This window comes from Ammospiza caudacuta, chromosome 1, assembly GCF_027887145.1.
Source record: "Ammospiza caudacuta isolate bAmmCau1 chromosome 1, bAmmCau1.pri, whole genome shotgun sequence".
Lineage (NCBI taxonomy): Eukaryota > Metazoa > Chordata > Aves > Passeriformes > Passerellidae > Ammospiza > Ammospiza caudacuta.
The window spans coordinates 56,886,190-56,900,671 of NC_080593.1; the positions used below are offsets into that span (position 1 = coordinate 56,886,190).

Consider the following 14,482-nt stretch of genomic DNA (forward strand, 5'->3'; position numbering starts at 1 on the left):
TTTTAATTTATTGTATACATCTACTTTAGATAATTTTGGCAGTGTATTTTATACATTATCTTAAAGTTACCCAGTGGGAAAAAATCTGAACACATGTTTATAGAGGAAAGCAGTAAAATTTTTTCAGATACCTTTTCTGAAGACATATCAAATATACGGGGTCTTTCAGGAGAAAATGTCAAAACTTTTCCAGGATAAGAAAACTCAAAAATAATATTAAAGATTGGTGTATTGCCAAAACAAAGTGAGTCAGAAAGATGCCTCTGAAACAGAGTGGATGAATAATATGAATCAGAGATGTGAAGTGAAACAGAAAAAGTTTCTGCTTTATACACAAGAGAGGTTTGGATTGTGATGTCTCAAGTTTCAAACAGCAGGATGTTTTTCCAAGCTGCCATTGAGGTAAAAACTTAAGAAAGCCACACAATGTAGAAGATCATGTGCAGACGCTCTACAAAACAGCAAATCTGCAAGTGTTTGGATAGTCAACAGTTATCTTTCTGTTCACTTTGCCTAAGTTTAGAAAATGCATGTAATAGAATTTTTTTTCTATGCTCAATTTGGCTAAAAGTACAAAACTTAACTTTTTTTTTTTTCATCAAACCTATGGTCTTGTATGTAAATTGACCTGTTGATCTCTTTATCAACTTCTGTACAGGAGTGTATTTTGGTAGCAAGAAGCTCATAATCTTTGCTTTAAACAATAATGTCTAATTTTCTCTCCAGGAAAGTTCATATTACAAAGACCACCTTAGAGTGCCTAAATGGGGACTACGAGGTAGAACCAGGATACGGTCATGAAAGGAATAGTTTCTTGAAGAAGCATAATATTGAAACATATTTTATTGTGCCATCCCATCGTAGGAAGGTATGCTTATTCAGTGATATGTTTTCATAATTTAAAAACTGTTCTGTGCTATTCTGAAAGCAGAGACAGTGCTAGAGACAATGTTTTGTTGTTTGTTTTTTATTCCTGAAAGTTCTTCAAGCACACTTGAAGGCCCAGCAGTTACCATTTATTTAAAATGGTAACATTTTGAATTTCAGCATGTGGTGAGGTGATGACAGTGGTTTTCCAACAGGTGCAACTACAAGTCACACCTTTCCTCTTCAACTGGTTACTGAGTGCAGTCTTTTGTTCTACTGAGAAATGTTTCTTGTGACCGCAGTAGGAGTCTTGAAAGTCCATAACTGTTGTTTAAACATTTTCAATTTGGTAAACCTTTTCTACATCACAAGGCTTATTTTTGAAGTTATCTATCATAACGTGATAACAGGCCAAGAGAAACTTTATTGCCTTTTATGTCAACCAGAGAATTTGGGATACAGATTTTTGAACCCTTATCTTCTGAAACTCTGTGCAAATAAGTTTAATTCAGGGATTTTAACCTTCAAGGGGAAAATTATTTTACCCAATTCTGAAAGTATTGGTCAGGTTTTAAAGTGACGTCTTTATACACACCAGGTTTTAAGCTGTCAAAACTCCATATTTGAGGGTTTTAACCATCAAGTGTCTGAGAAAAACATAACCACAAAGAAACAGGTCATCTTGAATTTCATATCTCCGATCAGTTTTTTGGCCTTAATTTGAGGACTATCTGAGTTTTAATGAAAATGTTGGGAGTCCAGTCACCAGGGTAATTTGATTCTGGGATTGAAAATCCCATTGTTTTATTCTGGACAGGCTGCTACAAGAGTGATTTTATGTACTTCGTCTGAAGCATCTTCTTGTTAGAGAAATGGAGTTTTCTCATGCACTATGAAAATCATGCAATTTCACATTTTGTTCCTCTGGTATATATTATTAAATTCAGTTTTAGATAATATGAAAGAAAACAGTTGGAAAACCAACTGTGGGTTAAATTCTGTTTTGGCAGTCAATGAGATTGGTTTTTGGTGGCTTTCTTGAACTCAGTACTAGCATTTTTTAGGAAATCAGTATTTCCTAAATTAATCAATCCAAATAAGGAAGAAAATGAAAGAAAGAGTTTATTCAAGGTATTATTGTTGCTAGATTGTCTTGGTTTTCTGTTGTTTTCACTCCTTCAGCATTATGTATAATTTCATTTTTATGTTATAATTTATCAGGTTTCATTGCATATTAAGGAAATAAATAGTAGAATTTCAGGAAATTGTTCCATTTATTGGTGCAAAAAGACAAGGAGAGACAAAAGGGAATTAGTGTGACTTTTACATAAAAAACTGTGTCAATTTGTGTCAATTCTGCTACAAAAAACAGTGATTGAGGAACAGAAGCTTGACAATCACATATGGAAGGAAGCCAGGTCAATACATGTTTGATGTGCAAGAGTGAGAGTGTACTGCTGTGAGAGCACGCATTTCTTTGTCTTTGCAAGATCGCTGAGAAACTGCTGGTGATTGGTGAGAAAGGACTGCTTGGTTTGTCATCAGCTACATAAACCCAGATGCCATCTTACCCATGGGTGTCACTGAAGAGTCTGTGGAAATGGCAGAGGCTGCTCCACAGCTTGGCTAACATTAGCTCTCCAGCATGCATCAATGGTGTGTCAGCCAAGAAAAATCCTTCATGAGTTTTACTGGTGTTGACTGGTTTCTCCACTGGGCTCGCAGGTCAATCAGCATGCCACTTTGCTGCTTGTCACAGTCCATCACAGCTATGCCCAGTCTTTGTACACTTGCATACTGATCACTGACCACAAGCTACATAATAGCATATTTGCCTTCTAAATAAACACCTGCTGTTCCCTCCAAGCTCAATTCATTCACTGCCTCTTTAGAGACATAAAAATAGAAGGCTACCCATGAAGCACAGGCAAGACAGAGTTTTACCTGGCGAAAGTAGGTATCTTCTGGTTTAATATTGCATTCCTTCCTCTTGAACCTCGGCAGCTGAAATGCAGTTTTTATTATATATCATCTCTGACATTAACATGAGCTGACTCAGGTGGGTATGATACCAAGTGGAATGAAAATCAATGTTATGAGCAACAGACGACCAAGAATATGTTGATTTTGAAGCAAAACTAAGACCACTTGGAGTTTTGTTAAACATTATTTGTTCAGAACATGCCCCATATTCTTCCATATTTGGTCTGACAGAAAAATTTTTCATCCCTGTCACTCTAGCCAAGAATGATAATAACAGTGTAACATGACTCATTCATGTACCAGTTACATTTTAAGAATGAACAAATTATAAATTATTCCCATCTTTTAAATCTTCCATTGAATTAGCTAACTTTTGTGATCTGATCTGCTTGCTGGTTTAGTGTGAGGGCACCACTAAGCAGCCACTGAAGGAATAAATTTCTTTTTGTTTTGTTACAGTTTTTATTTTTGAAAAGAATATATTAGTCTATTATTATCTATTAGTCTATGCAGTCAACAGCTTATTGTCCACCTGGAGACCAGTGAAAAAGGGTGTCCCACAGTGGTAAGTGGTGAGGCCAATACTGTTCATCATCCTTGTCAATGACATGGAAAGTGCACCTCCAGCAAATCTGCAGATGACACCAAGCTGTGTAGAGCAGTCAATACACTGGAAGGAAGGGATGCCATCTAGAGGGACCTGGGCAGGCTTGAGAGGTGGGGCTGTGTGAACCTCATGAAGCTCAATAAAGCCAGCAACAGCTGGCTTGGGGCAATCTTAGGTACACCTACAGGTTGGTGAGAATGAATGAGAATACACCAAGGATAAGAACTTGGGAGTGATGAAAACTCAACATGAGCTGGTAGTGTATGCTCACAGCCCAGAAAGCCAAGAGTGCCTTGAGCTGCCTTAAAAGGAGAGTAGCCAGCAAGTGAAAGGAGATGATTCTGGCTCTCTACTTGGCTCTGTAAGACCCCACCGGCAGTTCTGTTTTGGTACCCCCATCATAAGTTCCATCCTCCAACAAGGAACTGTTGGAGCAAGTCCAAAGGAGGACCATAAAGTTGACAAGCAGACTGGAGCACCTCCCCCACAAAGACAGGTAGAGAAAGTCGGGGGTCTTCAGCCTGGAGAAGAGAAGGTTGTGCAGAGACATCACAGCAATTTCCATTATCTGAAGGGAGCCTACAGGGAAGCCAGAGAGAGACTCTTCAGCAGGAGCTGTAGTGATAGGACAAGGAGTAATGGCTTCCAAGTGGAAAAGAGTTAGTTAGGTTACTTCTTAGAAAGAAATACTTTACTGTGAGGGTGGGAACAGCTTGCCCAGAGAATCTGTGCATGCTCCAACCCTGAGTGTTCAAGGACAGTTTGGATGGGGCTTTTAAAAACTGGTCTAGTGGAAGGTGTCCCTGCCTCCAGTAGGGGTTTGGAACTAGATGATCGTTAAGGTTCCTTCCAACCCAAACCATTTTATGATTCCATTATTATTGTTATTATTAGGTAATATTTATGCATAATTGACTGGATTACATTCAGCTTCTAAACACACTTATATAATGAATCTGATTTCCACAGGCAGAATTTTTTTAATTAAAAAAAATCTTTTTTGCTGATTTTCATAGTTAAAAACTTACACAAAAGTGCTTTTTTTCTTACATGTTCCCTAATACATACCCTGATAAAGTTACTAGCTTTTTAAAAGCCATCACATTTCTCTTAAGTAAAGTTTGATTATATCTTCTTGATATTAATACTTACAATCACGTGACAAAAATACTGCCTTGAGTGAAAATTTGAAAATTTTGATTTATGTAAGTAAAAGCAAATCTGACCATACACATGAATGCCTTGGGCTTTTAAAGGAGATTTGATCCAGATAGAAAAACATATATATTTCTATTTAATATATAAAATTGAATATATTAAATATTCACAAGATTCATACTTGTGAAACATGATTATTCTCTTCGTTTCAAAAAATTCTAACTTTGTGAAGTATAGTAAATATTACTTTATATGAATTTTATTTCAAGAAAAAAAAAAATCTAGGCCATATCTCCTAATCTCAGAGACCCTTACAAGAACTTTATAACTGTTTAGACCAGTTAAATAACTTTTTCTATTAATGATTTCTTGGTAACCCACCTGACTAATCCAGCAATTGAGAGACAGGGCTCCACTTAGGTGCAAGCAAGAAGTCGTTTATTGTAAAGTTGTGAAGTCATGAAGTCATCTATTCTATCTAAAGCTCGGTTTATATATTCTCATAGCTTTGAATAAAATTTTCCACTGCCAAGCAATAATCACATTATTAATGTTACTTAGCAATATTGCTTAACCACAATCTTACAGGTGCAGTCTTACATGACTACCCTAAAACAAAGTACCACATTTCTTTTAGCTTCCTCCTTTACATTTCTATTTGATGTTCCCGTGGTTTCTGACCTACAAGGGCCAAGATGTCCACACCATCCACCATCTCCATAGTGCTCTCTGCTCCACTGCCCAGCTGCCTCCCCATAGTGTGCCATGAACAGCAATAAAGCTATGTCCAGGAATGGAGGTCATTGAGTGCAAAAATCATAGGGAAGTACTCTTGATATAATTTACAAATTATTCCTGTGTCTTCATAAGTGTCTCTTGGATTTTACAGTCTACCTCAAACATAATCAATAATTGCCTTCCAATAGATTGCAAAGCACCGTCTGCAAAATTTCTTTTAATGCACTAGTGAGTTATTCACAGTGGGGTATTCAAATATATTAGTCGTCTTCTGTTTGTGGCAGTGTAAATCACATGCTATCTGCACCTACTATTTGAATAGCATGGAAAGATGGACAGTCATGAAAAATGCATGAAAGTGTATCTGTTTGCCCTTTAGAAACTAGATTTTTCTCTGAAGAGATTGACACTTTTTCCTGCCTTACTATGTACATACAATGCCAGGCCAAGCAGTCTCAGTAAATTCTTTCCGTGGCTTGGATAGCCCTGCTTTCTTATCTGAAGTCTCTGAGCAATACTATGCCCACTCTGAAAATCCAGGTGAAAACCACTTTTTTTTTTCTGAATCCTTATTTAGTTATCCAGCCAGAGGGAAGTGGATAGTGGTTAGAGGCATGGTGCTTTGTGTCCTGTCTGGTTTGCTGTGTTGAATCATGCCCTAAACATTCCAATTCAGATGGCTAAAACCACAGATTTATTTTTGCCCAAAAACTAATCATAGCAAAACAAGCAAACAAACAAACAAACAAACACAAAAAATCCACAAAAAACCCCCAGTAATATATTTTAAAAGGGTAATTAAAGCAATGTTTCAGAAAGAGGAAATTACTATTTTCAGTCTTTTGAATTTCAGGGAAAATCAGCTGAAAGATTGATCACTAAATAAGTAAATGCAGCTTAACAGCATGCTTTGGAAAATTCTATTTAAAATGTAAAAACTCTTGAAATGTCAGAATTCTCTGGAGGAATTATCTACAATACACACCTGTGGCATAATTTATTGTCAACTGCACATGGATTTAAAGCTCAAAAGGTTGATCACCATTTCTCTGACTCAGGGAGAGGGAGAAATTCAGGGAGAAATTCAGAAAATTGAGATTCACACAGAATCACACAGAATCAACTAGGCTGGAAAAGACCTTTGAGATCATCAAGTTCAAGCTATGACCAAGCACCATTGTCTCTACTAGACCACAGCACTGAGTGCCACATCCAGTCTTTTCTTAAACACCTTGACAGCTTGTGACTCCACTACTTCTCTGGGCAGCCCATTCCAATGCCCAGTCACCCCTTCTGTATTTGTTCTAACTTGCATGCCACAGCTGCAAGAAAAGTGGCAAAGGCTGTCATATCACTTTAATATTTTGTTGTTTCATCTAGCATAAACTCATGAGATTGTAAGCATCCTGCATTGCAGTCCTTACACCACAGAGTAGCAGGAAAACAAACAATTTTTTCATCAGTCTTCTTGAAAAGACAGTATTTTTTTCTTGGAGTACAGTCTTCTTTACTGATAATTGATGTAGCTTTGTTGCATGAAGCAGATTATTTGCCTTCTATATTATAATAAATTACTAGGCTCTATATTTCTCCATCACCAGCCAACAGGTTTTGTCTGCTTATGTTTTTCCTGTGGCTGATTCAGTTCTTTTCCCCCCAGCATGGAAGGAATATTATGCAATATAGCAGACAGAAAACAACATAGATTCATGATGATATTTTTGCTTTGTATAGATGAAATGCATAGTAACTGCCTGTGCTTGTCTTTTGACTTTATTGTTAATTTACTGTTAGCAACTGGAATGTTTCACGGGTTTTAGGATGCTTTCTATCATGTCTTAATAATACTCTAATTGAGCTTTTAACAGTGAAAGAATTTTATGCCTATAATCCATGTATTACTAGGAGTTTTTAATGGAAATGTATTGGATTTTGTCTGACTTGATTAAAAGAAGAAAAAGAAGGCTAGAAAAGGAAGTAATTGAGTGATACGATAGGTCTAAAATTGCTGTACCTAATCTTTTTAATTTATTACTTCCATTCAAAATGAAGTTCCATATGTATTTGTGGGAAATTTCTTTCTCTGCAAAATTAATTTGATTTAATCATTCTGGTTAAGTCTGAGGGAACATACTACACAGTTCTCATATTGTGTTCTTTTACCAATCTTGGAAAATTTGTTTTTTTCCACAGAGTGCTTATGTCCCAGTAAATTCACCTGTATGCCTAACAGATCCCTAAGATTTTTTTGGCATCTGACTCTTCTAAACATATTCTGTTTACTTTGTTTCAAGGAATTTTTTTAGTTCTTGTAAGTTGTGCATTTTCTGGACAAATAGATTTTGATTATATTTTTACTTAAGTGACTGTATGCTTACCAGCCCTTATGGAGTGCTAGAGCTCTGACTCTTAAACTCTAAGTAGTGACAGAAAAAGACATCTTCCCATTTAATGCAGGGGATATAAAAACTTTACCCACTACTCATAAAAACTCTTTCCTTTATTAGCACATTGCAAGCAAAAATGTATTTGACAAAATTCTTCTAATTTGAAATGCTGCACGTCAGGCATCTGAGTCCATATCTGGGCACAAACTAAAGATTTCTTCTTTCAAACTGACAGGTACCTGTAGCTGCCACCGCCACCATGACTGTGAGAGTCCAGGGATGTTCTTTCTGCTCAGTGGGTCACAGCTTCTTCCAAGGAATGTAACTAGAGATCTGAATGCATAATTTGAGTGTTTCAGATTTTAACACCCTAGATATACCTTAGCAGAGCCGATTTAACAGGCACACAGCCATTTAATGGAAGCTCTAGCTTGTATCTGGAGAGGGGCCGTTCTGTGCCTGAGACTTTGCATTGCTCAAGTTGTTGGAATAAACAAATCTAAACACTGGAAATAAATTGCTTGTGTTACTACCCAGCAAACACAAACAGAAGAACAATGTCTGTATTGCAAAGTGTATTGCTCTACATCCTCAGGACTGCTCCTGCTGTAGCTATGAAGCTGCTGGTGCATCATCATCAGTGTGAAAGCCTTCAGTTTGGGCTGCCATTGATAGAATTAGTTATGTGCTCCAGTATCATCTCTCTTTTTCTTCCTCCATAAATGTGGAATCTGTACAAGGAAAGATGTAGGGCACTGGTAGAAGATATTTCTCTGTTGTTGATCTCCTAAACATTGGTTTTGCCTTTACAACTGCTAAAAACTTTTTACATCTGCGTCAAGGAAGTGGTTACACTATTCTGAATTTTAAAATTTAATCTTACAGAAGCTATATTTTCTGGTAAAATACCTAATACACTTTCTTATTGGATAGCTGAGGTGTGATAAGTAAAATGTATCATAAGGGCAGTAGAAAAAATATCTCATGATTTTAACTATCAGAAGAGTGAAAAAAAAGAAAAAAAATGTGCTCATCTATCTTAGGACAAAATGTCTTAAAGATAGTCATGGAACAAATATAACCGCCAAGAGACATGGTCCTGCCTGCCTGAAGATAGAAAACACATACAGACACAGTGCTACAGCATTTATGGTTTCTGTAAATGTGTTTTGAATTACATAAGTATCTTCTTTTCCTTGCCAATTTATGCACTGAGGTTGAATATAGTCAGGGAAATAACAGTCTGCTGACATTTCTGAGAATCTCAGATGAGCACCAGTTAAGTACTTATCAGACTATTACATGACATTCAAACACTGGGGTTTTTTCACCAGGATTTAAATCAGTGTTTGTTTGTTTTCTGCATTCACAAAGCTGTATATAGTCCTGGCCACTTTCAGAGTGCTCTGCTAGAAAAGTACAGCTCTTAACCTTATTTGTCAGCTGTGTTGCAGCAAACAACCAACCTTTCCTGAAATTATGAGCTAAATGAACAGTGAACAGAATTAGAGATGATCCCAAGGATCAAAAAAACATGAGAAAGTAAAATGCATTGACAAAATGAGCTGGAATGGGAATGCTGCAGTCCAACTTTCCTGTAATGCTGGCCTGGAGCAAGATCAGAGGAAAAGCAGAGGGAAAGACACTGGGGTTGGGTTTATTCATTTGGAGGGGATTTTTAAAGTCTATTTTAACAGACTGTTTTGCATTTCCTGATTTTGTCATAGACTTAGAGCTGAAGTTGAGATTACTGAAATATTTCACTGAGTTGACTGTGTCAAAAGTGTTGTTCTGCTGTAAAAGGAAGAATAAAAAAGATATATGAGACGAAGATGAGAGAGAATTCCTTTTAATTTTAGATATTTTTGTATATATAGTAGTGGGATGAAAAATCCTCAGTCCAAGTGCGGAATCTATATGTCCTGAAATGACTAGATTAAAAAAACCGAAAACAAACCAAATAAAAAACACCTCAACAAATCAACCAAAATTATAAATAAAATTATATGGATCTGCTGAGAACTGTCAGTGTGTCCAACTTGTGTGTATGCAGTGTCCTTTGAGTGGCCGTGTTCTTGGCCAGCCATGAAGTACAGTAGCTACACAGTACTATATCCATAGCATTGCACACCAGCTGAATTTGGATGGGGTTTTTGCTGGCTTTGCAGTCAGATCCACCTTTGAGTAAGTGCTGTGTGTTTCCCTGGCTGGCAGCCTCTTGAGGCATGATCATCCTCACAGGTAAACTTCTTTGTATCAAATCAGCATTTCCCTTGCTACAGACTCTATCCATTGCATCTTATTCTTTTTTCTGAGTAGTATTCAGGATTATTCTGGTTCTGTCTTCTCTGCCATTACTACTTAAGTTGTTAAAGACAAGCAAGTAGATCCCTCCTTAGCCTTCTCTTCTTCCAGATAAATTAGCTAAATTCCCTCAGGTTCTTCTTGTATGTCATATACTTGAAAACCCTAATTGTTTTGGTGAACCTTTGCTAAACTCATTCCAGTTTGTCCTTGTTTTTCTTTGATGTGAGATCTCACACTACTCCTTTTTTTCAGAGACCTGAGCTGAAATTTCTATTTAACTCTGAAACAGCTGGAAAAATTCACTGTATTTCCAACACACAAAGGGTGCATACTGTTGATGTATTATCTGCTTGTAAGATTTCTAAGCTAAAAGAAACCAGTTGATGGTACAAGCTAAAACTGTTCTACATACTGATTTGAAGATAAAGTCAAGAAACTGAATAAAAACATGTGGTTGGAGAAAAATTATGTTGGTGGCAGGGCCACAGTTCAGAGTGCATTCCAAGTTTTCACATTGGAGGTTGTTCTCAGAAACACATCTATTATAAGAAAGTTGCATGGAGGAAAGTCTAAATTCTTCTCTATTCATAGGAACTCAAATCCTTGTAGGAGGTTATAGTCATGCACATATGATCACCTTTCACAATCATGCCTTCTTGGATCTTTTGCTACTAAGATTGTCTACATATTCTTTGCCACTCTTGCATCTACACTGTGGCATTTCCACAATGAAGGCTGTCAGGAAGTTTTTGCGGGTCTCTGAATTTATTTAAAATCATAATTTATTTAAAGTCATCAAAATTGTTGACTTAATGCAATGTCCACTGTGAAAGGTTTGAGCAATGAGCTAATGATTTCTTGAGATATCGTCTACACGTAAATTTCTGAAAATAAAATTAAATGCAAAACTGGAGGGAGTTTCAAGAAAGTTGCTCATTTTTGTTGTATCAAAGTGTTGATAGAGAGACTTGATAGAGACTCCCCATATTCCTAGGGGAATTATGGCTATATTAGGAAGAATTACAAGTGGAATACTTCTGCAAAAAGTATGTTTTAGCTTTTGGGAATTGTAGCTCAAAAATTGATCATATCTGCAATACTCAAGCCTAACAACTATCTACTTGGTGTCCTTAGGAATACCTAAAGGATGATTAGTATGTGAATATCCTTGTACAGTATCTTCGGTGGCATGTCTTCTGCCAGAAAGCCCTTGAAAGAAACGGTTCATATTGGGAATCTCTTCACGCAGGCTATTGTTAAACTACCCTTACACAAGTGACTCTGCACTAGATACACAAATGTCCTTTCAGATTTCAGCTGCTGACTGTGCAGTGTAACACAGTGCAGTAATGCTAACTAGCTTCAGCCAGTCTTCCAGTGTACAATAAAGCACCTAGGCACCTTTGCACATTTGAAGCCCCTCACATGTTGACAACATGGCTGCTAGGAGAAAAATAACAAGTGCAACATTCTGGTCATTATTGTGTTTCATAGCCAGTGTGTAACTGACTAAACAAGGTATTGAAAGTTCAATAATGTATAACCTCAATTTTCCAGAAAATGCTAGTGCATGGTTGTGTGTGTTAACAACAAGCATTCGAGATGCCATTCAGAATATAATCAATGTCATTTGCCCTGCCCATCTAAATTTAGTTGTCCAAGAAAACATGCATTAAACAAATGCTTTCAGGTTTTTTCTTCATTCTTTGATCATTGAAGAAACTTCTCTCGTAAATCATAGTATTGCGAATAATGCACAGCAAATTCTCATTGTCATTTGTGGACTTTAATAGCATTTGAGTAAAGTTTTTGGAAGTGATTTTTTCTATCTTTTATACCTAGGAAAACTAAGGACCATTTCCTCTGTGCTTCTTTATTTTGTTGATCCAGAAGAAATTAATTTTACAAGCTTGAATTCCCGTACTGAGGAGGCATGGGGTTCTGCCATGTTTCTCATTAACACCTTCCACATGCCAGAAGGATGAATAAGTTTGGTATAAACATTGAGGATACAATATCCTCATCTGAGAAAGCACCTGAGTGTGTGCTAGGGCTTTACTAAAGTCAGCAGTCGTTAAATACATGCTTAAGAGTTAACCAAGGAAATGTATGTCCTTGCTGAACAAAGAGCTTTGTGGAAAAGGAATAGATTATACTTAAACCTCTGAGAGTATTTCTGTGCAGTATAACACTTCTTGCTTTGTAGAAATAAGATGTGAGTTATAACCTCAATGCCTCAAACACTTCTTTTAAGGTGCATATATATGTATATATATATCTTTAAAGCAAAAGTTACTCTCTTCAGATTTTAATGAACTTCCTATGGCTGAAGTAAAAAAATAAGGAACAAAGAAGACTCAAATTATATTTTTTAACGTCATTTAATAAGAATGCTAATTGCCTCCTTATTTGTCCTGTATTTTCAAAAATTTATTTTAATATTAAAGAAATACAAATATTGCCTTTTTTATGAGTCTGTCATTAATGCACTTTTTTATAGTTCACATTTTTAAGAAAAGAGCAGTTCCCAAAATGTTAGGAATGAGTTTACATAAAGCCTGTTTGATAGATTCTTTACATCTCATGTTGAAGAAAGATGAAGTAATTTTCATTTGCAAATGTGAAATATTTATCAAAAAGAATTGCTTCTTGACTAGAGTATTATTTTCTGGCCATGGTGGGGCGCAAAAGCCTGCAAGTATGTATGTCTGCATGGGAATGCAATATCTTGGTTCTAAATATTATTTTTCTGACCAACAGATATTTCCTGGACTGATTCTCTCAGACATTAAGCCTGCCAAAAGAATGAAGTTCAAGACTGTCTGCTATCTGCTTGTTCAGCTCATGCACTGTCGCAAGATGTTCAAAGCAGAGATCCCTTTCTCCAACGTCATGACGTGTGAGGATGATGATAAGGTAGTCCATGTGGGCCAAGTGCAGTCTTTGGGCATCAGTTCCAGGACTGCATCAAGCAGACCATCTTTGAGAACAGAGGGGATGATGTTACAAACTGATAAAAGCGCTTATGGTGTTCCTGCTGGAGCTAGAAAAATCTAATTCCCACAGTAAATAAAAACCAAATTTAATCATAAAAGTCCTCAAATTTGGAGCTGCTCTTGGAAAAGCCAGCATAGGTGTCCTTGTGCCTTCTATTAAGGGCTTTATTTACAGGAACTGGAATTTCTGAGGCTGTTTCCATTCTTTTAAACATATATTCTTTTGTACCTTTTGTCCATCCCAGTCTGAATTTGATGGTCACAAATGCAAACCAACAGAATAATTTTTTTCCCTAGATGGTTCTCTGAAATAGGAAAGGCAACTGATTAGCCAAAACCCCTCTTTGTCCATAATACAAATCCTAAACATAAAAGTCCCTAATACAAATATAAATTCCGCTTTCTTGGATGCCTGGTAATTCCAAAAATCAAAACTCTTTACATACTAGTAGCCTGGTTTGCTTCTTTTCTGTATATGGATCTACCTGTAACTTCATGAATAAACACAATGACAGTTGCTCATTCCATTTTCTTTGACAGCAGGTGGCAACATTACACAGGTCACTCCACCAGTGGCAGCATTCGAGCGCTGGAATCAGTAATTCAATTTGACTGATTGCTTCACTTTTTTTTTTCTTTTCTTTTCTTTTATTAAAGACTCAGTCTAAATCTTACTTTCAGAAAGCATTCAAACTTTCATATTTTGAGTTTTATACGTGCTTGCGTTTCCTCTGCAGAAAAAGGGGAAAAAAGTCAATTAGTTCCTTTTAAAAACAGTTTCTGTGAAGACTTTCAGAAACTCCAGATTTGATTTTTAAATTGGCCATCTACAAGGCCTTCCAATTGAGATTTAGTGTATCTTTGAATATTTTAAAAAATAACCCACACATTCTTTGAAGGATATGCAATACTTTGCATTGTGTCTTGTGTACACGTATGTATAAATATGGTAATATACACAGAAAACACCCATGTAGATTTGTTAGTGATCTGTTGGAATTTTTTTCATGCCAGAACACTGGCAGTGAAGTTCTACAATGCTATCAGTAACAGAAACTGCCGTTCTGGGCTTTTGTAACTTTTATGTAACGCATCATGGATTTGTATTATATTATACGAATATAAATACACTGTGTTACAATGTAAGGTTTCTTTAGAGTTTTCAGTACTCAAATCATGTAAATAAAGTAAACCACGTGGGGTTTTTAAAGGCTTTGAATCCAGGCTTTGAATGCCTTTCTGAGAAACATAAATACTGGATCTTGATCATATGTAGGACATGATGGAAGTCTACTGTGGCAAAATAATAATAGAGATAAAAACAGGAGACCGAGAGGAAATCATTATATGTAAGAAACAGCTTTTTTGATTAAGAATAGAAACTTTAACCCTGTTTCAAAATGGCATAAATAATACAATTTATTCCATATATCAGAATA

The 14,482-nt window shown here is 36.3% G+C and overlaps 1 protein-coding gene across 1 annotated transcript in view; it reads left to right on the plus strand.

Moving 5' to 3' along the window:
* The window catches only part of ADCY1 (adenylate cyclase 1), a 149,301-nt gene that overhangs the window by 101,399 nt on the left and 33,420 nt on the right, over positions 1-14,482 (plus strand). The window contains exons 7-8 of the mRNA XM_058816379.1: positions 727-868; positions 12,808-12,963. Of these exons, the coding sequence (XP_058672362.1) occupies positions 727-868; positions 12,808-12,963 (298 nt within the window). The remainder of the gene's footprint in view (positions 1-726; positions 869-12,807; positions 12,964-14,482) is intronic.